The 27186-nt window shown below is 37.3% G+C and overlaps 1 protein-coding gene across 1 annotated transcript in view; it reads left to right on the forward strand.

Annotated features, from left to right (window-relative positions):
- The window catches only part of stk32a (serine/threonine kinase 32A), a 58596-nt gene that overhangs the window by 26439 nt on the left and 4971 nt on the right, over nucleotides 1-27186 (forward strand). The window contains exons 6-12 of the mRNA XM_032576954.1: nucleotides 11129-11166; nucleotides 15575-15664; nucleotides 17781-17884; nucleotides 19429-19545; nucleotides 20953-21078; nucleotides 23255-23383; nucleotides 26484-26548. Coding sequence (XP_032432845.1) covers nucleotides 11129-11166; nucleotides 15575-15664; nucleotides 17781-17884; nucleotides 19429-19545; nucleotides 20953-21078; nucleotides 23255-23383; nucleotides 26484-26548 — 669 coding nt within the window. The remainder of the gene's footprint in view (nucleotides 1-11128; nucleotides 11167-15574; nucleotides 15665-17780; nucleotides 17885-19428; nucleotides 19546-20952; nucleotides 21079-23254; nucleotides 23384-26483; nucleotides 26549-27186) is intronic.

Here is a 27186-nt window from a genome sequence, read left to right on the forward strand (position 1 = left end):
TAAGTGGGTCAGGGCAGCATGAAGTGCAGTGGATACAGCGTCCTCTGTGGACCTCTTTGCTTTGTAGGCAAGTTGGAGAGGGTCCAGCTCAGCAGGCAGGCCAGCGAGGATGTGACTCCGCACCAGTCTCTCGAAGCACTTCATGATGATCGGTGTGAGTGCCACTGGACGGTAGTTGTTCAGGGTGTTGATATTGGTTCTTTTTGGCAGGGGGACAATGGTAGAGGACTTTAGGCAGGGAGGGACAGTGGCTTGAGACAGGGACTGGTTAAAAATCTTTGTGAAGATTCCAGCCAGTTGGTCTGCACAGTCTTTAAGCACCCGTCCCGACACACCGTCAGGTCCAGCAGCCTTCCTTGGGTTCACCTTCCTCATCACCTGCCTCACCTCACACTCCTCTACTGTGAGAGCAGAGCTGCTGTGGACAGGCAGCTGTGATGGAGCTGTGGTAGGTGTCGCCTCAAAGCGGGCAAAGAAGATATTCATCTCCTCTGCCAGGGAAGTGGTTCCCTCCGTGGATGGCTGGTTGCTGGATCTGTATCTTGTAATGTGCTGGACACCCTGCCACACCTGCCTGTTGTTGCTCCTGAGCTGCTTCTCTATTCTCCCTCTGTATGATGCCTTAGCTTGGCAGATGCCTCTTCTCAGGTTGGCTCTGGCAGAACTGTAGAGTGCTTTGTCCCCAGACCTGAAAGCAGCGTTCCTGGCTTTCAAGAGGCCCCGGACCTCCTTAGTCATCCAGGGTTTCCTATTCGGATAGATCCTCATGAGTCTGTTCCTGGTGACATTGTCCGTGCAGAACCTGATGTAGTCCAAGACTGCTGAGGTGTAGTTCTCCAGGTCCTGATGTGCAAAAACCTCCCAGTCAGTTCTCTGGAAGCAGTGCTGTAGTTGGTGAGAGGCATCCTGAGGCCAGATGGTGACAGTCCGGGTTGTAATGGGGACACGTTTCCACAGGGGGGTGTAAGCAGTGATCAGTAGCAGGGACACGTGATCAGACTAGCCAAGGTGTGCTAAGGGTTTAGCTGTGTATGCTTGTCTGATGTTTGTGTCCAGCTTGTCCAGAGTTTTATCACCCCTGGTTGTGCACTTTACGTGTTGATGGAATTTGGGGAGGACTGATTTCAGATCAGCATGATTAAAGTCCCCAGAGACGATGTGAACAGCCTCGGGGTTCTGGTTCTGGTTGTTGCTGATAGTATCATGCAGGAGTCCCACGGCCGAGCTAGCGTTAGCATCCGGTGCTATGTAAACCGCAGTGAGTAGAATGGCGGTATCGGGGTCTGCATTTAATTGTGATGAACTCCACGCCGGGAGAACAGTGGCTAACAACTACTGTGGAGTTCGTACACCAGCTGTTATTTACATAAACGCATAGTCCACCTCCTCTTTTCTTACCGGAGCTGCTGATCGGTCCTGTCGGTGTGCTGTGTAGCCTGTTAGCTCGATCTCCGGGTCCGGTATGGTTGGATTTAACCACGTCTCCGTGATCAACAGAATGCAGCATTCCCGGATGAGGTTGTCAGTTGCAATCCACAGCTTCCATTCGTCCAGTTTGTTAGCGAGAGACCTCACGTTGGAGAGAAAGATGCTTGGTAGCGGTGGTTTGTGTGGCCGTTTCCTGAGCCTCGCTAACACGCCGCTGCGACGCCCCCTCTTTTGTTTACATCTCTGCGCCGTCGCCCTGTCGTAGATACTGGGATTGTAATCCAGGGAGAGCCCGGTGTCCGAGCAATATCGACCGGAATGTTGTTGTGGACACGGAAAAGCTCCTGTGACAGACTTTCCCCGATTGCTTGACCAATGGCCAGTAAATGTTGTCGGTTGTAGGTGTTTTTAACCGGGCAAAGTGGAAAAGACGAACTTTGAGTCGGAGAGCACAGAGCCGCTGCGTCTACGCGCGCCGCCATCATCATGACCTTCATGTCATATTTGTGAAATATTTTTATAAGAAAATACAAACTTTACCTGAAAAATCCTAATTATGTAAAACTGATTTGGACTCTCAAATGTTCAACACAGTTTTTTTCAACAGGAATAATCTGAGGAAGTATTTATGGCTCATCTGGACTCTGCAGCATTTCTGAAATGATACTTACTACTTTGGCTGTAGTGGAGAAAGTGAAGTGCTTTGCTTTAATCTTAAAATAGTAGTCAAAAACACGTTTTGATTTCAGAACCATACTTAGTATGAATAAGTACTATTCATACTAAGTACTTGGTACTTAGTATGAAGTACTAAGTACTTCATACTAAGTATTTAGTATGAAGTACTTAATCCTAATGTAGGATTAACAATCCTACATTAGGATTGTCTACAATCCTAATGTAGACAATCCTGTCTACATTAGGATTGTTAAGTACGTCTTTTAGAATAACTGTCAAAAGACAGCAGCCAACATGAAATCTTTGGTCTGAAAAATCTACATTTTTACAGACCAACTGTGGCCCATTTATGTTTTGTGGATTTTTATTTCCACATTCAGTCAGTATTCTTTAGTTCAGACTGGGTCATTTTAAATATATACAGGCTGTTACCTTCTAGCATCTTCACTATTCAAGTGACATTCTGAGTTAAAAGCTTTTCTGAATACTTTAAATGTTTTTTTTTCTATGAAACGTTTGTCACAAAGGTGTTGGGTAATTCAGCTATATTTGTTTTATACAGATCTTAATTGACTTATTTTTCATGAGAATGTTTACTGGAAGGATCCTTGGTGAACAATAAGACAGAACAAATGAATGGCACCGTGTTCAGTATTCTGCAGAAGGTAATAGAGTGCTCTACTGCATTTAAACAGAGGATTAACTGGAAATGAAAGTTTCCACAGCAGAAACTATTCAATATGATTTAGTTCCATGACCATGAAGCAGGAGTGATTCACTAATTGTTTCTTTTCTTGATTTTAAATTACTTTAGATAAAACTGAAATCTGTTGTCCTTGAATAATGTACAGCAAAAACTATATATAAAAAATATCTGATTTGTGAATTAGCCTTGTAGACTCATTCCTCCACTCCAGTGACTGAGCAAAGAGGTAATCATAGAAATAAAAGCTTTCTCAGATCATGACTAATAGGAAGCATCACTGCAACAGGGAACACTAATTTATCAACACCCACAGATAACAAATTACACCACTTAACGTTAAGCAGGCTGCTTGCTCCTGTCTGTGCTCTTAACCCTCCACAGTAGAGTGGAGAAAGGGAAATAAATAGGACAGATTAATAATTTGGTTATTCATGCACTCCTCTGAGAAATATGAATATTTAAATCGTGTTTTCTATTTCAGTCCAGGACAGGACAGACTTTCAGCTTGATGTGCAGGTGCTGGATGTTGTTTGTTTAGATGGCATCAACATCTTTTCCATCTGCATTCATTAGCTTCAGATTGGAAGAGCGGTGGAAAGTAATTCACAGCTCATCTCTATGGAAATTGAATGAATAAGTTCCAGATTGGAGGAGTTTGGTGTGGCAAGTGAAAGATGGATGTCTTCAGGTTCTGTTTCTTTACATGCAACTCCTGGATGTAGACATTCCCTTTTTGATGCAGTTTAGTGGGTGGACTTGATTTTCATAATTATGAGTGTGATGATGATGATGATGATGATGATGATGATGACGACCCGCCAGTAAGTCACATGGGGTTTGGCAACATAGTAATGTTGTTACTAAGTTCTGATTGGGACAGAATGTGCTGTTCAATGTGATGGATACATATCCACATTATGACTTTACTCTGCTATTATTTCTTTACTCTGTTGCACATATGCTTTGCAATTCAGTGACAGGGAATATAACCATATTTTATTAAATAATCCTCAAACATTGCCTCTATTTGCATTCTTCCACCTAAAAACATGATGAGCTCAAAGTTTTCAGGTACTGGACTGGAAAGATTCATATTTTGGTTCTACTGTTGACTCAAGGAAAAATAAATCCTTAACAATGTCTTATTTTGTCCTTTCGCCTCCAGGGTTTATCTTTTCATTTTAACTTTAAAAAACTGTTTCTTTAAAAATAAGTCATACTCTATGTGCAAACTTTTGAAATTCTCGTCATCAGTAAAACTATGCGATTCTTCTCCCTTTATATCAATAAAATATTTTTAAAGTTTTCAGTTAAAAATATTGTTCTCTACATAATAATGTTGTTTTGCTCAGCATTGACAGAAAATATGCCTAAATTTTATTTTGGTGAGCATATCTAGTATATAAAAAAAAAATAAAAATACTATTTTGCTTTCAGATAAACTTCATATTTCTGGTTTGCTTCCAATGTTTTAACACAGCACCCTGTGGGGGGTTTGAATTATTAACAATAGACTGAGCCTCAATTAGACAACATCTTCAGAGACATAAAAAGTCTTTCCAAACAAGGAGAAGAACAAATGGAAAGAGTGTGTGCAAGAGGAAGTGTGTGTGTGCTTCGTGTTTCATTGGTTGAGTGCCTTTTACATCAACAATGATTATCTATGGGTAAATTCTCAGGAGCTTGTTGGTGCCTCCTGGAATCCTTGTAATGGAAAAACTTGGATATTGTCAGTTTGCAGATACGTTTTACAAGTCAGTATGGAGCTTCAGCTCATTTAGGAATCACTGTACACTTTAGGGATGTTGGTTTCTGCATGTGGCTATGGTGAAAAGGAAAGTTTCCCTTTTAAGGAAGGAAACCTCCAGAAGCGGGATCAGTGTGAGAAGCTATCTGTCACAACCACAATGAATCTGTAGCTGATTTATTGGCAGTAATAACCGACGGCTCCCTGCAGGAAGGAGATGTGATGGTTTTAGTTATTCAGCAGGATGTGTTGTAGTGATTTTATTAATTCATAAATGCCTCATAAAGTCAATTGATCCAAACACACATCTTAACCACAGTTAAGGAAAACCAACTTTAATATAAAATGCATCAAAATAATAATAGTACACAGTTTAACAGATCTATACCAGAGATATTGGGTATTTTTTATTTCTTTTTATTAGTCTCCTGAATTTGTCACCACCAGCAACAGAAACAAACCAATACACTTTGTTATGGGTACAAAATGGAAGTGATGATGAAATGTGTGTGTCCCCTACTAGGATCACTTTAATGTATTTTAAATTAACTGAACTTTACTGTTGATGCATCATGTCTACTTCAGCCACTTAAGCTGCACTCCTCATGCCTCTCTACCTCTCACAAACACACACACACAAACACACCGTTAAAATATTCACATTTCCTTTCATTGTCTATTTAATTGTAATGATTGCTGTTGCTTTTCTTTGTTTTGTTCCCACTATTTTAGTGTTACATATGCAGTTAACTGTTCCTCAAGGTAGCTTATTTTATTCAATCATTTATTTACTCTTTCGTTCTCCAAGGCCCTTTCTGTAGCTGCCAAAAAGTATATAATTTTCTATTTGATTAGGTGAGGACAACTGGATCTGGCTCTTCTCACAAATTGTTCATTTGGAGAACAGATCACATTTGCAGATTGAATGGTGGAAAGTCATCGCTCTTATTTTCCATCAGCTGTCCTGACTGAGGAGAATTTGTCACGTCCTCACCAGAGATTTCTTTATTCATGGAGTACGTAAATGTTTTATTTCACAGCAGAAGCAGAAAAAACCCCCGGATAGAACGGAGAGAGAGAGGCAGGGGGATAAAATGTGAGGGAGAAATCCTATTCACCTCTTTCATAAATGCAGATTAAGATGCCAGCTGGTGCAAGCTCTCCAATTTCCACCTCGGAAATGGTGAATTGAGCATTATCATTGTTGAAAATCTCCTCTGGCTCAGCCCATCACACAACAACAGATTAAATAATGGGAGGAGTACAGTGTCTCGAACATGATGGACTGTTGGAAGGGCGAGCCTGCTCCAGAAAGATCACTAATTGCGTGCTTTTGTATTTTTCCTGCGTTCCTGCTCATACAAGAAAAAGAAGAATTTTTGAAGACAGCAGTGTATTCAGAATATCACACAGAGGTACATGAGAATAGAATAGTATATTTTGAATAGTATAGAAGTACTTTATTCATCCCAGCAGGGAAATTACTTCGCAGTTACAGCATAGAGACAAGACACAATAACAACTACCACTGAGTAGTAGTTGTAGATAAAATAAAAAATAAAAATAAAATATAAAATGCTATAAATTGTAAAAATATAAAATGCTGTTAATATAAGAAACAACTTAAGAGCAGTCCTTGCAAGGATTCAAAAAATGCAGATATGTATATGTAAATATATGTACAGCAAGTGTGCCACAATGCAGTTGTGCAAAATCGGACTGATTAGTGCAGAACAATGATTTAGCTTTTATTGTACAGTGAGATGGCATGTGGCAGGAAGGATTTCCTGTATCTGTCCCTACGACAGCGGAGCTGGAGCAGCCTATGTGAGAAGGTGCTCCGCTGTCTGTCCACTATGTGGTGGAGAGGGTGCTGTTTATTGTCCATAATAGACAGAACCTTCTTCTGTGTCCTCCTCTCCACCACAGTTTCCAGGGACTCCAGCCTTAGTCCCAGTACAGAGCCAGCTTTCCTGATGATTTTGTCCAGTCTATTAGAGTCGCTGGCTCTGATGCTGCTTCCCCAACACACAGTAGCAAAGAAGATGGCACCGGCAACAACACTGTGATAAAAGGTCTCCAACATCTTGCTGCACACATTGAAGGAGAAGAGAGAGAGGAAAAGGCAAAGGTAGAGACTCGGAGAGCAGGAAGAAACGGAAGAGATGACAGCCTGAACACTGAATGTTTCTGACTACCTGAATTATTCATCGCTTATAATTGTGATGTGAGTTTTGGCCTGAACTTTTTAGTTTGCTGTGGCTGCGTTCGCTGTCTGCCTGGCAAGCTTCATCTCGAGCGCTGTATTAAACAGTCAACCTGTCAAGCTCAACTTTGCTTAGAAGCTATAGTCTGCAGCTACACTCTTTTTGTTAATGAATAAAGGATAAGCAAAAAGAGTTTTATATCCATAAATGTATACTCAGTGATGTGCAAAACGGCATGTTCATGCACATCAGTTCCAATCTCCAACTCCTCACAGCTACTTTCCCTCAGCAGATGAAGAGAGGCAGAGTTAAAAATGCAGGAGTTTATTGGATTGGACTGGCTTGTCCCTGTCTGTGGAGTTTTCAGTTCAAAGAAAGCTGCTGCCTGACTGGCCCTAAGTGGCTGGTGGGCGTCAGCTCTCAGAGCAGAATGATTCAGACAGCATGCACATCTCTGAGTGCGCAACATATTTCTCTGCATGGGCTGCGTGTTACACAGATAGCTGTGGTTTCCTGTTAGTGGCACCTGATGGCGAAGATGTGTAAAACTCTTCAATTGATCTGCAGTGTAACCTTCAACTTTTGGAGGGAAAAATGACATAATTGAAAAAATGTAATAAAATATAACATGAACCTTATCCACACCCATTGCTTCTTGCACATTCTTTCAGGTAACAGGTAATCGATTAATAACTAGAAATGATTAGAAATAGTAATTTCTAGTTACTATTATAGTAATAGTAAAGAACAGAGTCATAAAGTGTAAATGAGAAACATATTTAATTACACTTAACATGTGAGATTATGCTGCTACAGTAAAAGCTGCGTTGCTAGTTGGCTTTTCACACATCGGATGGCCCTTGATTAGTTTTGAGAGTGTGATGTTGTCCAGTTGCTGGTCAGTTAGACTATTTAACTCTTTACTCTCCTCTCTGATAAATTAACAAAGTCAAAAAGTGATAAAAACATTCAAAAATCATTTTGTAAAAATGTTATATTAAAATCTAACAGGAAAATAGATTTGATAAGTTTTACAGCAGTACAAGAAATAATGTAATGAATCCATATATGTTAGTTTGATGGCCTGAATTACTGGCTGTCCTAATGCTGTACCAACTGCTGAGATCAGTATTTGATTTGAGAAAACGGCTTTGCTGTTCCAGGACTTGTGTATGTGAGCGTATAAAAGCCTCAACTCTCAGGTGTGTCGGTCAGCTCCAGTGACAGTTCCGCATCATATGGCCAGGTAGCGGATTAGTTTACCCTTCGTCCTCATAGCAGGCTGTAATGAGGTCATTAGATCCTGCTAATAGCTTGTAAGGCCAGTCATCCAAAAGAAAAGCCAAAGGGATCAGCTTGCACCGAGTAAACCTGGCCCTTCGTCATGGACTTTTAAAAGGAACACCAACATTTTAGCATGTAAGGTATATCAGAACTTTTTTACGCCACACTCGATGAAGAACTTCAGGACCCAGAAATATTCTTTTTTTGCTTTAGACTTCAAAACTCTTATCTACTGTCCTACTTTGTTGATAGAAAATGCAAATTGTCCACGTCTAGGCGCCACACAAAGTTACAAAGCGCTAAACATTTAGCTCTTCCTTTGGCTTCTTTAATCCATCTAAATGATGATGTGGATTCTTAGAACTGTTTTTGTCATAATGCTGTTGTTCACCCCTGAAATATTCTTAGTCACAGTTTTAATTGCTGCAGATGGCGGAGGTTTCACCTCATCTAGCGATCCATTCTCCACATAACCCTGCTGTGACCGGAGCTGCTGCAGACCCATCTGTTCCTCAGAACCAATAGATGCTGCACTTCAGTTATCCCAGGATACACATGACTAACTGCTGGGGAAACTAGCAGCTGCTAGTTTCTTACTTCTTTTTTTTTTTTTTTCTTCTACCATTGAGATGAAGAATGAAGAGTAATTCTTTGCTGCAAAATGTTGCTTGCATGCATTATGTTTTAGTTTTTTTATATCTATATTTAAATTGATTGCAACAGAGAAACCAGGATAATTGATTATGATTGTTTCTAGAGGCTTAAGAATCTCCAAGCCTTATAAAATATTTATTATTTTTATAGAAATGCTTTAAAGAGCCATGCCTTAAGAAGCTGAGTATTTAAATTATCTCAATTTCTTACTTTATTTAATCATAGTTGCAGACTTACTACTTACATAGCAAAACAAAGAAGGAGGTTGCATTTATAAAAGTATTAAGACTCCTTTGAACAGTTTCAGAAGAACCAACCACAAAATTCACTATATTGGAATATTTGTTGATGAATTAATTCAAAGTAGTACATAATTGTAAGTGGAAAGACAGACATAGAATATCCTCAAAGCAATATTAGGGAAACATACAACAATGAGTTTCTTTAGTAGGGATGGATGAAATTATAGCAAAGCTGAGAAATCATTCTAGTTAAGTTGGGGTAAAAGATGATTTAATAAAGCATCTTGCCGTGCTCATCCAGCAGTATGTTGTCAGGTTTGATGTCTCTGTGTTTCTGTGGTACACTCCTGCAGAGAAGGACAACCTGTAGCATGATGCCAGACTCTTGGATGTGGCACATCGACTGAAATGGGCCCAAGTGGGGTTGAGAAAGGTCGACCATGTAACCCTTAATTAGCTGACATTTGCCTCAAATAATGGCAGTAAGGGAGCGAAGGGAGGGGAAGTGTTGCTGCTAAAAGAGCAAGCTGCAAGGGAAACGAGGATGCCTCTTTCACTGCTAAAGGACAAACTGTCATGGCGAAGCCACAGGGGCCAGAAAGGGCCAGGACACCAAAAAGTCAAATAAACCAAGTTTATTAAACATGATTGTTTATTCCTAAATTGGTTTCTCTAATTCTCACTAGGTTTGAGTGTGTGTGTGCATGGTTGTTTGTTCTGTCACTGTGTTGCCCTGCAAATAAACACTACACTGAAGAGAAGCATTTTATCAGAATGCATCAGTCTGCAGATTTTAGGTGCATGTACAAACTCCATCTCTGGTTTCAACTTTCACTCTTGTTGCAGGTAAAAAAGTAAAAATAAATATTGAAATTATTTTCTCCTGTTCCACTCATTATTTGCTCTCTGAAGTTTTTGTGAGATGATCCAGCAGATGTGACTTCTTGTTCTTCGGTGTTTCAGTGTTACTCCCACAACCAGGCCTGCAGCTCTGTTCTCTCTCCCTAATGTCATTTATCACGTTTTCATTTGTTTTCACCACACACCTGGAGAACACTGTTATAATAAATCTTCAGTTTGATTTATTATGTGTCCATTTTCTACTTTAATGCAATAATTACTCAACTAACTCCAAATATTCAACTCCTGGAAAGGAAGTGAACATTTCAGATTCTGCACTTTCAGGGTCTTTTTTTTCCTTGTTTGTTTGTGATGCTTGTAAATATGGAATTTGTTTAAATTAAGAAATAAAAGTGAAGAAGTTATTTCTCCATAAAGTCATCTTTCTCACTGTCTGGTGAAAACTTTAGTCCTTTTCCAGGTTTGTTTGAGAGGCATTTATTGATTCAATTAAATTCAAAAATACTTCAGTAATGGCATATGGGAAATAAAAGTTTTAGAAACACAATCTATACAAATTATATAAAAATAAAATATACAAATGTATAATTAGTCTCATATCACCCAATAATTCATCAACGTTACTGTTAGCAACTGTCATAACAGCAGCTTTGTACTTGAATAGCAATTTTACATTTGTAAATGTGTTGATAGAAATTCTAAATAATTCTCAAAGGATTAATCTAACGTAAAAAGGTTTTTGATAATAATCAAAGGATACTTTACATCAATGACATTTTAAAACGAGACATGAATCATGAAAAATTGCTTGTTTTTCAATTCAGAAGAAAATAATTTAGTCTGATGTGATAATCTTAAACTAACGTGACAATAAACAACTATGGAAGAAGAGTTTTCTGTGTAATTTTTTTTTATTTCTTTGAAATTAATTTTGAAATTGACTGAACATAAGAACAAATAATGAAGGTAAAGTTGTACCCCATTCTATATTTTCAAATCTAAGTATGAAGTGAAAAAAAGGCAATGCCACTAATTACTAGTTTAAGAATTTGTTAGGGATTATTTTTCTATGATTTAACAGATTTTAGGACTATATATATACTGTATATATATATATATATATATATATATATTGCCAGACTGCTTTGTTGGACAATCTTTAATTGTTACCAAAAACACAAAAACAGTTAAAACTAATTTGCTCACTTTGTTCTTCAACTCAGCTAATTGTGTTTTGCAAACCTCAAAAGTAGTTGGATCTAAAACCCATTTTGATTCCAACACATTCTAATCTCACGGCACTTTGTGTTTTCCATTTCAGAGACATCAAACCTGACAACATACTTCTGGATGAGCACGGTAAGATGCTTTATTAAATCGTCTTTTACCCCAAAGTGATTGTAGATTTCAGATGCAAGCTTTATAGTTGTCTCATGTTATAATTTATCTTTGGAAAAATTACATAGAGAATGTCAACCTGAGTTGAAGGAAGCACTGTGACATTTCTGTTCCAAACTTTGACTTTACATGAGATGGATGGTTGGTGTGTGAGGAACTTGGTTGAAACGGTGAACGTCTCTTCTCTTGTCTGTTTAACGGGAAAATTCTGCTCAAAATCACTCAGGTTTTAGTCATACTGGGAGAAAAGAGGCTCAAACAGAAGTGAATGTGTGTATGTGGTGTGTATGTGGTGTGTATGTGTTTGTGTAAAAGATGTTGAATGGAACAATAGTAAATCAAAGGAGTGTTTAATATAGACTATAAAATCTTTCATCAATATGCTAATGAAGAGGAATATAAAGCAGTTCCAGTTACGACTCGCTGTACGCAGGTCCAACACAAACTTTTTAAGATGTGGTGCACTATGTAGATTTATTTATGTTCTCTGGAAAGAAGCATTGCAGATGGGATGAGATGCCTTCATCAAGTGAATAATACAATGAAATTGCTAATGTGTGTCACAGCAGTATAAATGGAGAATTACTTTTCCTGTTTAGTTTTCAAATGGAAAACATGTTTTTACTTGTACATCAACTGCAGCACTAAAACAATTGACTGATGGTCATTATTAGGGAAAAAGAGCCAAATGTGGTGTTGACTTCACTTCTTTGGCTTCAATTTGACTGAATATCTGGGACACCGTATATATAACAAATATATACCCCAATCTGTGTATAACAAAAAAGACCCCAAAAGAGTAGAGTGGCTCCCAAAAGTATGTACACCCCTGTTGAAATGTTTCGATTTTCATTGTTTAAAAAAGAATAAAACAAGTTTATTGGAGAAAAAAATATAAAGAATTTAAAGATGCAAACACCTGGTTGCATTGACATGCACATCCTTAAACTTATACTTTAATGAACCTTGTTTAATTTAATTTTAGCATTCAAAATTAGCTTCAATTCACTCCTGACGGACAATCAGATTGAACTAAAATAAATTTACCATCCTCTGTGTGATTTTTCCTTCCTTTATTGCTTCATTTTAGCTTAACAATAGTTTACAGAGAAGTTAAAAATATTTCTAAGCATATAGTTCCACCACATCATGTTAGACTCATGGCAGTTAAGACATGTAATGTAATACTTATATAAGGCAACAATTGTAAAATATTTGAAACAACAAAGAAGCACAAAAACTGGATATTCCTTAAAATACAATGAAAAGATGAAATCTAAACTGGTCAGGCAGCCAAAAGCCAGGCAGCTTGTTGGTTGTGTTCTAATTGTGACAACAATCTGCTGTTTCCTCCGTATGTTGGAACTGAGGAATTATTTTCTTTAAAGAAAACATCTGCACCTGGTTTAAAACAACCAAACTTTGTGAGAGAATGTCAAACAATGAACAAGAAATTTGGACAGAAGAGCTTAGATTTGATAAGCTGCAGTGGGTAAATATTGTCAGGTTATGAGATGCTCACACATTCCTACCAAAGGAGAATGACTGCTGAATTTTAATCAAAAGGCTAAACCAAAAAGTGTTATATTACTGATGTAAACATTTGATGCGTCTTTCTCAACTTTTATATTTTTCTTTAAACATGTTTTTACAGTTGAATTGCACAGCATTATTACACTATATAATGGGAGGAAGTTTAAACATTGTTTATAAGCGTCTTGTGTGATAAAGTGACTTTTGAGAGTGATTTTATCTCAAGCCTCAAAGGCAAATTATGCAAGTTTTGTATTTATTTGAATTTTAAAGCAGTCCATAAGGAATAAAAATGTAAAAACTAACAGCCTGAACACTGGCCAGGAAATGTAGCAGTGTGACATATGAGCTCTTGGACAGAGAGTCCTGAGATCTCAGGGGGCAATGGACATCTGCTCAGGGAGCTTAGGGGACATGTAAGATCAAGGTCCTGCTGTCAAAATGGAAAGGAGGCAAACTAGAGAGAAACAAAGAAAGACAGGGAGCTGAGAGGGAGAGAGGCAGAGAAGATGAGCCACTCAACAAGAAGAGGAAAAGTGATGAGCAAACATTTCTGAACGGATTTGTCAAAGAAAGGACAAACATACAGAGATATGAGAAGATTAGGAGGGAAAAGAGACAGTTTTATCAGATTTAGTCGGATTGATTCAGCAGAACAACAAATGCTCACCTGTAATCTCTCTTTTTGTCTGTGTATGCTCTTACAAACTCAGTGCACTTTTATCTATTTATGCCATCCAGCATCAATGTTTTTTAATGCAGAGCTGGGTTTTGCCTCCTCAGTCAACTCTTACAAACAACATGAGCCGTCAGAGGGGGAAGTGAGCTGTTTTCTTCTTCACATGGGGAAATTTGAAAGCACAAATTGACCTGTGATCCTTTTATTCCACAGGGAGCTGTTTCATATAGGGGAAAAACAATTTACTCATGCCCAAGTGATGGCGCTTTGTTAAGCAACATAGCCCGGGGATGCAGGGACGAGGGCCTGGGTTGTTGTTGTCTAGGTTATCTACTGTGAGCTGCTGTTCATGTTTCCTACAAAAACAGACGCAGTCCATGACGAGAATGTGGTGACGTAAGCTGCAGATCATTTCTCCACCCCAAACGAACAACGGGAGACATGAAGAACTGTTATATCAATTCCCAATTGAGTCCTTAAAGTTACAAGTTTTAATTGCTGCAAAACAGAGCAGCTTTGACTAGAATGAGCTCATCAGTCCATAGATCACCAATAATATTCATATTCATACAAGTGGGGAGAGAAATACCACGGACGTCATTACAAAAGTTTCTGGTCGTCTGTTAAAGACTTAGATATATTTTTATATTGTGTCATCTTTATATTTTGTCATTTTATCGTCATTTTTGTCTCAAATCCACATTAAGCTTTTCAGGAATTTATATCATAAATTTATCTCTTTTTTTTTTTTTTTGCTACTTACAGAGCCTGTAATAAGTACTCACCCCCTTGAATGTTTTACACTTTTTATTGCTTTTACAAATCAGTCATGATCAACAATATTTGACTTTTTTAAACAAAAAACCCCCAAAAAACATAAAACCTAATGTCATAGTGAAGACTGATTTTTACAGAATGACAATAAAGGATAGGTTGCATAAATGAGTGATTCCATATTCACTCCTTCATGGTTGTAGATGGACTTTTGACTGAAATCACAACATGGCGTCTGTGTAGAAACGTCTCAATCAGGCTGCACATCTGGACACGGCAATTTTACTCCATTCTTCCATAAAAACCTGTTCAGTCTCAGTCGGGCTGCGTAGGGAGCAGCTGTGAACAGCCGTTTTCAAGTCCGGCCACAAATTCTACTTTTCCATGTGTAAAACAGAAATGCTTCTTGGAAATAATCAAAAATAATAGCTTGGGATTTTACATTTACCAACTGCGCTGCAAAATTCAAGAAAGATACACACCAACATGTTGATGATGGATTTATATGATAAACAGAGAACTGTTAACTTCTGCAAACTGTGGCAGGTTGTAAGATCAGTGGATACTGTAATGTTTTCTTTGCATAATACTTTGTATTTAATTAACTGAATAGAAAACATGTCAGTACTTGTAAGTATTGTAGGTTAACAGTTGGGGAAATATTTGGGAATTTCTGTTAGTTTTCCTTCAGACTGCAGGAATGAAACTTTAGGTGCTGCTGGTTAAAAGTGACCAGCAGCATGTTGAGCATGAAGGAACGTGTTAAATGTCTGCAGTGTTGTGTTGTTTTATATGGATATTTGCTGTATTGGTTTTTTAAATAATTCTGCAATAAGCATGTCTAATTCAACAAAAGAAAAGTTTAAAGCGAGAGAGACAGAGTGAGCTAAGTGGTTCTGACAGTATTTCTCTACTTAAATTCTCATGTCTGCTTCATTTGTGTATTTCTTTTCAACTAAAGACATTTTTTATGTATAAAGGGTCAGGAGGGACACCCATTCATCCGAGTAATCACTGCTCTGCATACACGGCTGCACTCTAACTGCCCAACGTATAGAAAAATGTAGCGTATGCAGACATATATCCCACATTCAGCTCATTAGTGTGTGATCAGTGAGCATGGCAAAGACTAGGCCTTCTCTCTCTCACCATGTTAAGGCTCAGGTCAATGCTGTGACTTTGAAAACCACTGATGTTGCTACTACCTTCCTCACAGAATCAGGGAATAATCAATAAGGAGTCATTTAATTTTCTTTGACCAGGTTGTACAGTGGATGTCTTCTTCTTTGATAATAAAAAACTAAGATTTAGGATAAACTTGCCTGAAAGCTCCACTGATTTTAGTAACTGTAGTAGTAATAATGTGATTCATCTCATCTGCAGGCCATGTCCATCTGACGGACTTCAACATCGCAGCCATCGTAAAAGAAGACCTGAAGGCAACATCAATCGCTGGAACCAAACCATACATGGGTAAGATCAGAACATTTTTCTCAAGTCTTCAAAGTCCAGTTGGATCTGGGATGAATCAAACTCACTAAAACTGGTGAATCGATGCTACAGCGAGGATTCCTCCCCTTTTTGTTTGAAACTCGGTTTGACTTGTTTGTTGTTGGTGAGTAAAAAGACAAGTTCTGACATCATAGAAAGATTTATAAATGCACTTATAAATCATCTGTGATATTGAGTGTATTTTTTACATGAGAACTTCAAACACTGACCACAGTATTTTCTTTAGTTATTTAAAGAGGAGCAGTCTTTTGTCAAAGGTGAATGTTGGAGTAAAAAAGGACTCTCCCTTTTCTGTTTTAGAGAAAGAAAAAAAAAACTTTGTCCAGAGCTGAAAAATATTTGCTCCCTTTGTAATTTCACCTTTTTATTTTTCTTTAGGCTTTATACTACTTAAATATTTCAGATTATTACATTTTAATGTAATAACTACAGTAAAAACAAAAGAACATTTTATTTATTTTATAACTTTTACCAGAAGATTTTAATTTCAGTTCATGTTTTAGTTCGATCAGGTAAATACAGCAGCTCATTCAATTCCACCAGCACTAATTTGCTTTAGATTTGTAAAGGTACTGTTTTAGGTGAAATTAACATATCATTAATGTATTGTATTAGTACTTGATATATTATTGATGCTAGAAGAAAACTAATTAAAGGTTTTATAGTTATTAGACATTTTTGTATGTTTATATAAAAAACTTGTATAATTTGAAGCACTACTGTCTCTAAAAAAGAAAAAGTTTATCCCTTTAGGCACAGACGTGCTTCGCCTCACTGTGACTCCTAAATGCATCAGACATCACTTTGATGTGGATTCACTCTCTGTGAGATTAGATGGGAGTTAATAGGATTTCAGGGGGATATAAATGATGAGGTAGAACATTTATTTTTCTGTTTTTGAAGGTTTGAGTTTGTTTGCTCCAAGCAGACATTTTTCTTTTTTTGTAAATGTGAAAAGTTGGACTCCTGTAAAGTGAGTGATTGTTCCCCAGATGGATATTAGAATCCTGTGTGACGAGCTGAAAGTGGAAGATCATGGCATGATGGCACTCTGGTCAAAATATACACAGAAATCTTAAAATTAATTAACTTTCATCTCACAATAAAGAAAGACAAAAATCCAAGTTTTAATGTGAGTTGAACAAACATCCCCAAAAGTATAATCAGTGTGAGTTGATTAATAAGTGATATCATGTTTCCGTGTAGCAAAAACATGACAGGACAAAGAAACCTATTTCTCTACCATCTGCATGGTGAAATGTGGTGGCAGCATCATGCTGCTGGGATTCTTTATTAGCAGGGAGGGAAACTGGTAAGAGTTGATGGGGAAATGGGAGGGGCTAAATACTGGAAGAGTAAAAAACATTTGTGGTTTCAAAAGACTTTTGTGTGAGCATAATCCTGTCAAAGTAAAAGTTTTTAAAAAACAAAGCTTTAACACAATAAAATGTATTAGTCAGTGCCTCTGTAGCATCCTAAAAGTCATGGGGGTTTGTTAGATGAAGTGTGGGCAAACAAGCAGAACACAATTTACCCCAGAATAGATGATTCTCTTCTATTAGAGGAAAAGAATAACCAACCATTAGTCACCGCCTGACTGTACTGTCTGCTATGTGAAATATTTAAAACATAAGCTCAGATTTGAAGTCTGTTTGATCGTCACTCCTGTCAAAAAGGATGAAATTCATCATTTTATGTCCAGAACAAACAGGCCAGCAATGACCCTGAAATCTCCACATGTATTTTTAAGTCTGATGCGTCACCATGTGTGATCTAGTACAGAATGAAACAAATTGGAACATGTATTAAGAAATTCGTTGTGAAAGGGGGAACAAAATGTCTCATGCATATTCAACAATCACAACATTTTCCAGCTAAAATTTTAAAAGCTGTCACTATGCCAGGCTAAATAACGTTCAACATCTTTCTGTAATATTTCTGTTTTTAGACAGAGTATTCAGCTTAGCCAAATACAAGCTAAATAAAAAATAGTCTCAAAATACTTTTTTTTTTCTTATATTAAGTAACCTGGAATGTTGCGATGTTTTAATGATTTTGTGTGTTATATTCTATTCAGCTCCTGAGCTGTTCCAGAGCTTCGAAGGATCCCACCCTGGCTACTCCTTCTCTGTTGACTGGTGGTCTTTGGGGATTGCAGCCTATGAACTACTGAGAAGACAGGTAACAAACACAATGTGCTCTCAAATGGCTCACCTCTGTGTGACCTTGGACCTGTCTGTAGTCAGTAATGTATATGATTCTTGCAAGGAGGTGCTTAACAGATCAGTAATCAGCATTTCACAAAGTTAAGGGAGGCCAATCATTTAAAAAAATCACTTTTTGCATATCTGTTCTGTCATGGATGAGAAATGAGTTTTCACTTATTTTCCATTCTGTTCTATTTTAGCCTATAATTTTAAAAAGCTGGAACTCTCTCGACACTTTAATGGCAATCAAAGCTGACCCAAAGATGTAAAGACGTGTTTTTTTTCTCCTTTTTTTCCTCCTAGTCGAACCAAACTATTTGTCAAATTATTTCCATTACAGACAATGCATTATTTTCCTTTCTTTGATCTGAAATTTCTTACCCACTGTACAGACTGCAAGAGCTAGAGCAGGGCAAAGTGCTTCCAGTGACAAACTAAAATGTTTTCTGTACCTTCTCGACCTCTAAATGGGTCGACAACCTCGTCAGATTATATTAACATTAATTTATTAATTAACATAAGATTATATTAATATTAATTTATTAATGAACATAAGATTCAATTTCTTGTACAAACAAGAAGTTTTGTTTTAAAATAAAGTTTGAGTTTCTTTCTCTGCATTTAAAAAGTTTTTGTTCTTGACTCAGTGATGTCACCCGCTGTAATTTTATTCAAGGAAGAGTATTAGTACTTTATCATTATTACACAAATAAAAGTATGATGTGGTAAATCTTCTCATAAAAGTGCATATTTTTCCAAAAAGTTATTGAAGTAAATGTAACTAGCAACTCTCTAACGAGCTACTTTTAGTCTCCAGGTCCTGGTATCTATGAGGAAATGCCACAGACTATGAAGAAACATTTGTTTTGCGCTGCAAAAACATATGTGGCACATATTAGGAACACAGTAGAGTCATCTTGAAAAAGATCCTCCAGAGAACAGGGCAGTCTTAATCAAAATGAACAGGGCTTGAGGGTAGCTATTTTCACAAGACTTTAAATCTTATCACGACTTCTACTTAAACTCTCTTTCTTAAGCTGCTCTGCCACATCGCACCACATTAATGCCTCACTTTATTTCACCTTTGCCTGACCACTAGCTGGAATGTGCTGAGCTCTGCAGAGGAACAAATCAATTCTTGTCAATTTGTTTTATTTCTTCCAACCTCCTAAACGGTTTTAACTGCACAGTGAGTTAGAATAATAGGAACTGGAATGTTAGGACTGTCATGCATTCAGTTACAGGTAAATGAAAGTGGGGAGGTATCGTGACACCTGGGGTATTAAATTATGACACAGAAAAATACGAAATGTATCCATTTTGTCTTGCACTGTCTTTTCACCTCTCCATCTTGAATCACTTTGTTTCATCCAAAGACAAAACTTCATCCCTTATTCCCCTTGTCCTCAATGCTGTCATTTGTCTTTACCAGAGCAGAAAATGAGACCATAAAAGGTGTGAGCAAGGGGAATATCTCTTCTCTTCTCCTCCCATCTCCACTCTTTGTTGCTATTTCAGAGACCATATGTGATGAGATCCAACACACCATCTAATGAGATTCTACAAATGTTCCACAAAGTCCATCCGACTTACCCAGCAGCCTGGTCTCTGGAAATGAAGTCTCTACTCAGAAAGGTACATTTCTATTAATGTGTCTACAAGGTTATTAAGATCAGATTAGAGTAATATCAGCATGAGTTGTTTAAAATAGGAGGAGTCCTGTTGTTTGGCTCAATCAGACAGTTATAGTTTGGTCACTTGAGGACAGTATTAGATTGTTCATAGAGCATTTCAGCCTAACTTGCATCCAAAGATGCCCAGTTGATTACAAAGCATAGAGGAAAGTAAAGCAAGATGCGGAAAATATTACTAAGTTAAAAGTTACTAATTCCACCCTGAAGCAGAAGCAGATTGTACAATTTGCAGCTTTAGTTTCAATACATTTACATATGTATACATACAGTTCTGGAAAAAATTAAGAGACCACTTAAAGTGATCAGTTTCTCAGATTTTACTTTTTGTTTGAGTAAAATGAATATTGTTCTTTTATTCAATAAACTACTGACAACATGCCTCTGAAATTCCAAGCAAAATTGTAGCATTAATTTGCAGAAAATTAGAAATGGTCAGAATATTGAAGAAGATGCAATGCTTTCAGATCCCAAATAATGAAAATAAAACAAGGTCATATTCATTTAGAAACAAGACAAATGTTTTAACTCAAGAACAGTTCAGAAATCCATATTTGGTGGAATAACCTTGAGGTTTTCAATGGGGTTCAGTGCATTGAACCCCATTGAGTATACAATGAATACTCAATACATATCAACTGTTCAAAAAGTAGTTTGCTATGAGCAACAGACATTCTTAATAATGCAGGCAGGAAGTGTTTCACAGAGTAAAACATCAGAACTTTTACCCCCTGTGAGATGGGTAGATGTTCTGCACAGTTAGACAAGCTATGCTGAACAATAATAACTTTTAATGTTCATAATCTCTAAAATGTTCTTGTCATTGAGATGCATTTGTAAAACTGAAGGACTTTCTCTTGTTTGATCATCTTCTCTTGCCAACAATTCACTGCAGTCTAACTGTTGCATTGCTTCGTGCTCAGACTCCTCTGAGCTCATTGGCATTCCTGTTGCATGTGAAAGTGTGTGAGTTGGGGTGTGTGTGTGTGTGTGGGTGTGTGTGCAAGGGAAAGGAAAAGAGTGGAGAGAAGAGAAAGTGAGAATGAAAAGAAAATTTAATGCCCAATACATTTGTCCTTCATCTTCCAGGCCTCTCAGACCACTGTTTTCTCTGCACTATCATTTGCTACCTGAATACATTTCATTTCATTTCTTTCTGTTCCTCCTTTTTTAGAATCTGTCTCCCTCTCCTTCCAGCCTGCCTGACTTCTGAAGGGTGTCTTCTTCTCGTCAGTTTTCTGTCTCTGCCTTATCCTTCAGGCGAAGCACATCCTCCTGTCAGTGTCTCAGTGAGACTCTTATCCCAACTTGTATACAATCATTCTGACTAAAATCTTTTTCTCTGCTTCAGTTGCTGTGCATAGATGTCCAGAAGCGCATCTCATGTCTCGCAGAGCTCCAAGATCTGGATTACATGTCTGACGTCAACTGGGACGCAGTTCTCAACAAACAGCTTCCTCCAGGCTTTATTCCTAATGTGAGGATAAAGAACATATGAAACTATGAAGACTGACTGACTCTTTGTATTAGACAGCAAAATATTCATACAAATGCTGTTGAATTTTTATTCTACTATTCTAATACCAGGATAATTATGACTAAATCAATCTTCTCTTACTTGTACTTTTACTCGTACAGTAATACAGTTTTTAGATTCCTATGGTAGAATTTTGACCCACTGGTCTTTGCAGAGTTTTTTTATTCTCTCATATTGAAGAGATTTTAGGAATCAATTTCTTGTTTCTAAATCTACTGCAGTGTATCATTTGGATTCCTGTCCAGACTTTTACCAATTCCAATCCAGAATTTCATTTTTATTGATTTTTTTTTACCCTTTCAGAGGTTGATTCACTGATGTGCTCTGGATTCTTGTCCTGCTGCATAATGAGCAGGACATTATGCTGAGGTTTAATGTCCCAAACTGTTGGCCAGGTGTTCCCCTTATGGCAGAAAATCTGACATCAGATTTTCTGCTGAAGATCAGAATTGATGGTTTCAGTAATTGTTGCAAGTCGTTCTGGTCCTGAATTAGCAAAGAAAGCCACCAACCTCTATGTTTGACTGCCATGATGACATTCTTCTTTAAATGCTGTGCTGCTTTTACAGCAGATATAGTAGGATACATACCTTCTAGAAGAAGATCTTCTTAAAAGTCTTAAGGATCATCAAAACCTTTTCTCAAGATTGTGAGATGGACGTTGGTGTTCTGTTAGATCAGTAGTTGTTGCTGCTTTAGAATTATACCTTGGTTGCATTTTTCCCCAATTTCTTTTGTCTTTTAGTAACTGTACATCGTGAATGCTGGCATTGTCTGAGGTTGATTCAGACAATGAATCAATGAATCAATCAAGCCTTGCAGGTCTTGCAAGTAAGACCTGCAAGACTTCAGATGTTCTTAGTTCTTTTTTGACCTCCTGGATGAATAATCAAAACACTATTGGAGTAATTTTCTTTAATCAGTCACTCCTTTAAAGGTTAATCTGTTCCATGTTTGCCCCATTTGTGGAAAATGTTTCTCACTGCAGTTCACCAGAAGCCCATTAAAAATGGCTGTGTAACATTTTCCAGACAGATAACTGTCAAACATGTGGCCAGTCAATTAATATCTAATTACCAAAGCAAGCAATGCTACTATATTTACACATAGGGGGATGTTGGTTTTTCCCTTAATAAATCTTAATTCTAAAACAATTTTATGTTTTTTATCCTAAATTTACAAAAAAAAAACTTTTAGTAGGTATAGACAAATAAAAGCACAATCCAATCTGCAGCACGTTGTTGTCTGGCAGCTGTAAGCGCCACACCCTGGTGGGCCGAGTCCAATCTCCCTCTGAGTGTACATATTGGCTTTATTTGAATCCACCTACCCTACTTGCCATGCATACTGATTTGACAAAGTTGTAACTTGTATTTTCAGCGTCTATACAGAAACAGCATATGTTGGTAAAAGGTCGTTTGCAGGGGGGAGTGTGGACATTGTCCAGAATAGCACCAAGCAGGATCCTGGGAGGCCCCTTAAGTTGAAACTGAAATGAGAGAAAGCATCATGATATCTACCTGTAGCTCTACGGGTGATCTCTGGATCATTTTGCCAGACTCTACTCAGATTGTGCTTTTGCGTAGTAGTGCTATAGGAGAAAGAATCTGGCAGCTTGATGCGCCATGGCTGGTTTTAATGGCAGCTGCATTTATTTATGCAGATTGTAGCTGCAGGTTTGTAATGAAGTCCAACAATAAATATGATTTAAATACAAAAGTCTTTAATAAGGAGTAACTCCTTTGAATGTTTTCATACATTGTGACAAAGTAGCATAACTCTGTGTAGTCGATGTTTGTAGGTCCAGAGAATTTAAAACCACTGACTGATCAAAGGATCAATTGCAAATTGACTCTTTTTCTAATTATATTCCTATTCTTTATTCTGAGTTTTTAGCCATCATTAATATTTGATAATAAATGGGAAGCATAAGAAAGGAAAAGTTAGATGGAAAATTAAATCAGAGCACATTAATTTAACTCGTCAAGCAACCAAAGGTTTGGAAAAATCTGAACAATCTTGTTTTTTCAGCTAGTTTTATGTAAACCTGTAACATCTAACATGGAAACAACTTATTTCAATCCCCTTAAAAGTTTTTTTTTTTTTTTTTTTAAAGAGACGGAGACTAAACTGTGACCCCACCTTTGAGCTGGAGGAAATGATCCTGGAGTCCAAACCACTTCATAAGAAGAAGAAAAGACTAGCTAGAAAGACCAGGGAACAGGGATCCGACGGATCCCCGCAGGTAAATGTGTTCTGATGGAGTCCATTGTCTGGAATTAATCCAAACCACTGGACACACTTCTGTCTGACATCTTATTTTCCATCATTTGCTGATATTTGTTTCTATCAGTCAAAGATGATACTGTCTATAAATATGTGCTGTGTTTGTGCAACACTTTAACATATCCATTTACAAAGCCCTTTGGGGCCATTTATGAAGGATGGAACTTAAGTCAGAAACAGAAGAAAGAGAGTGTATGTGTTGTCTGTGTGTGAAGAGCGAGTGAGATGCTGGCTGAAGCCTGGTGGATCAATAAAGAATAAAAAAGTTGCCCATTTCCTGTCCCAGCATGCTTTTTGCGCATTACCCTGCAGCTGCTCTATATTCTGTCTGGATCTCCCTTGTTTCTTCTCATCTTCATCTTCTTCCTTTCATCCTTTGTTCTTTCACTGTCTTGAGACTCCCTCAACACTTCTGTCAACTATTGACCCCTTGTGCTTTCAGTTCCAGTAAGTGTTCATTCCTCGAGTTGTTTTCATTTCCAAAACTAACGCGCTGTGTGAAACTTCAACATTTTTTTTATGCTACATCTGCTTTGCTTATGTTGCCTCAACTAATTGACAAAGATGACAGAGAATTCTGCAGTTTTGCTGCCATTTCACAAAATGACAGATTTTTCCCTTTTCTAAAAATGTACTTTCCACATATAATTCAGACATGTACATTGGTTGAAATAAATGTCAAGCTTTTTATCGTATAATTTGTTTTCAGTGGATTTCTCTGTCCACCTTGAATTTTCCAGCTTGTTTTGCTAATTTATTTGAAATAAATTTATTACACAAAATAGTAGAAATAATACTAATATCCGTGAAATAATTCCAGCAGTGAGAACTATTGTTTATCGGTTGCAACTTAAAGTCAACTTCAGACAAAACACTGTTAGCTCAAATGCTAAATCTCAGAAGAATGTCCCTCTTGGGCTTTCACCCAGCAGACCACTTCTCAGTAGGGTTGTCACACTAAGTGGACAGTTTAATCCAGTATTTGGAGCTTTTAGCCTCTAAATTGTCTGTTTAAAAGCATCCACTAAAGCAGTGTCAAAAGAGTGAAAAACAAGTAGGGAATCATCAGCACTTAGGCTTATATTTGGGTTTTAAGCAGGGCCAGTGTTTTTTTACTACTCTATCTCATCAGTCTACAGTAGACATTAAGGCAACGTCCTTCTTCTGATAGGTCCTTAAATAATTATAAGGGAGACACAAAAATCACAGTTCAGTCAGCTACAACATAAGTCTTGGTTAACATAAAAGACACTTGTTTTAGAGAAACGATGCACATTTGGACAATTTGTCACAATAAAAACTGTTTAAGTTCTGTGAGAAATTTCTTTTCTTTTGAATGGATAGCTGGTCGACCCTACAAATTATCAACATGTTAGGCTTTCCACATGCTTAAGGAGTATTTTAGAGAGAAGTGCTGTATCCCAGTGCTGTTTGCAGACATGCATGCAGGATGTTTGTTGTTGTGTCACTGGAAAGCTTCATATATTTACCATCTCTCCTTATACACAATAGCTCAGCTGAAGCCTTTGCTACAGTTTCACATCTGCAATCTATGAATACTTGTGTATCAAAAACCCTAAAAGCAGGTTTCAAGCTAACAAATGGTTGTGCAGATGTTAAACATTAAGTCCAGTCATGTTTGTAAAGTATGTGAGCCTGTCATGTCCTCTCTGTATCACATCTATTTCTTTTGGTTTGCCACATGTGTCGTTATTCCTATTCGTTGATTTTCTTTTGCTGCTTTTGTTTATTTCTTTGTCCTTTCTGTCATTCACATCACAAGTACACCCTGTCCTCAAGGCCAGCACCAGGTTTCTTTTTGTTCTGACACATTTTGTGTCCCATTATTTTCTTTCTGATAGCAGCTGTAACTTTCTGAAAAACACATCTGTCTGTCTTCTATAAAATTGTGTGGCCAGTGATTTTTCTTTGTAAGTTTTTTCTCTTTGATGCTCTACTATGTAAGATTATTATAAAATTCCCTCACTAGTCCTTTTGGCTATTTTCTTCCTTTTTAACCTCCTTCTCCTCTTCTTGTCTTCATAATCATTTCGCTTTTATTTGCCGAAAGCTTTTCCCATACCTGCCCTCATTTTATTGTTGGACTTAAAGCCTTGGAGCTGACATTAATAATTTCCTAGATTTAAGACCTAGTTAAAATAAGCTTAAACAGAAAGTTGCTCATTGCATAAATGGGACTCCATGTTTGATCATTTAAATGAGGATAAGAGCAGACTTCCTTAGATACACTAATAATCTACACGCTTAGTAAATTCAATAAAGTTCAGACCTTTTCCAAATCCTCAGATGGTGACTTTGGTATTTCTTAAAGGTTGGTTATCTAAATAACGTTTAATGGCATTCCAGATTATATTAGGAAAACATTTTTTTTTTTTTCCTTTCATGTTTCTGTCTGGGTTCATTTCTCTTTCATATCCACTTGGAGCAAAGTGAGTCAGCGATTATATATTTTTATGATCTCTTTCCTCGCTGCCTCTTTGAAAGCACCTGTCTGCTAGTCTTGGCACTGCGTTAGTGTCGGTGCCTGGTGCTGCCTGATCATCTCACATGATGGAGTGGAACACATTACAGAAAACAGGTGGAAACATCTGACCATACTTGTCCTTCAAACTTAAACATCTTGAATTTTCTCACCTTTGTCAAGTTAAATCACTCGGTTAATAATTAATGTCCCCTGAAGGCAATTTGTTGTCCTGGTTTAAATTTATTCCATAAAATCTAAAAAAAATATGCTTAGATTGGTTGGTATAATGTGACAAACTGTGAATTAGTTTGAGATATGAATGGCTTTGCAAAGCGTTGTAGGTTCCTTCCTCAACTGTCATCGTCACAAAGGAGCAAACACACCGAAAAATGTTATGTGACATTTGTAACATAAACCGTACAGTACAGTAAAATATTATAAAAACAAAATCAAAGGAAGAATTGATCAACCAGTTATTACTAAACCTAATTCTCATAACTAATGGGGGTTTTCCTTTGACACGGTTGCCATTATTGACTTGCTTAGTTATTCTGCTTTTATCTGTTTTTCCCAGAATGGACAGCTGCAGCAGCGTTTGGACAACGTCCAGAGGGACTTCATTGTCTTCAACAGAGAAAAGTAAGGAAGCTTCCAGACCTCCACTACAACCTCCTCTGGTCAAAGAAATCACACTAGCAGCATTTACTCTGAAAATATATTCCTGGTAAATAAATACATTTGAGACCAAGGGTAAAGATTCAAATTCTACATTTTTTAGACTTGGGAGAAGCATATTAAATTAAATCAAAAGTGTTCCTTGGTGGCTGATAAAATCATATGGGATGCTGTGAAAGAAAAGTAAAGCTGATTTTTTTTTATGGTATGTTTGATCAAGGCAAAAACACAGCAACTGGCATCAACAGGAGCCTTCCTGTTGACTGCGAGGTGGAGGAAAAAAGTTTTAAGATTTATGTGAAGAAAACACTGCAAACAAGATATAACATTTTTACTGGCTCTTTCTAAATATATAAATGTGGAAATGAGAAAACTTCAAAGTAATGAGAATAAGGTGGACTTGAGCAAATTCTTCATTCTTTCTGCTTTTATAAATTTCACCCACCAAAAAAAACCTTTGGATGCAGATATTCTTGTAGTGACTGAAACAAGACCAAACAATGCTCAAACATTTCCAAGGTTACATTAACCAACACAATGTTTTCCAGTAACTGTAGCTTTCTCATTGGAAAAAAGTTAATAAAAAATATAAAATCAGCATA

Source organism: Xiphophorus hellerii, chromosome 11 (genome assembly GCF_003331165.1).
Source record: "Xiphophorus hellerii strain 12219 chromosome 11, Xiphophorus_hellerii-4.1, whole genome shotgun sequence".
NCBI lineage: Eukaryota > Metazoa > Chordata > Actinopteri > Cyprinodontiformes > Poeciliidae > Xiphophorus > Xiphophorus hellerii.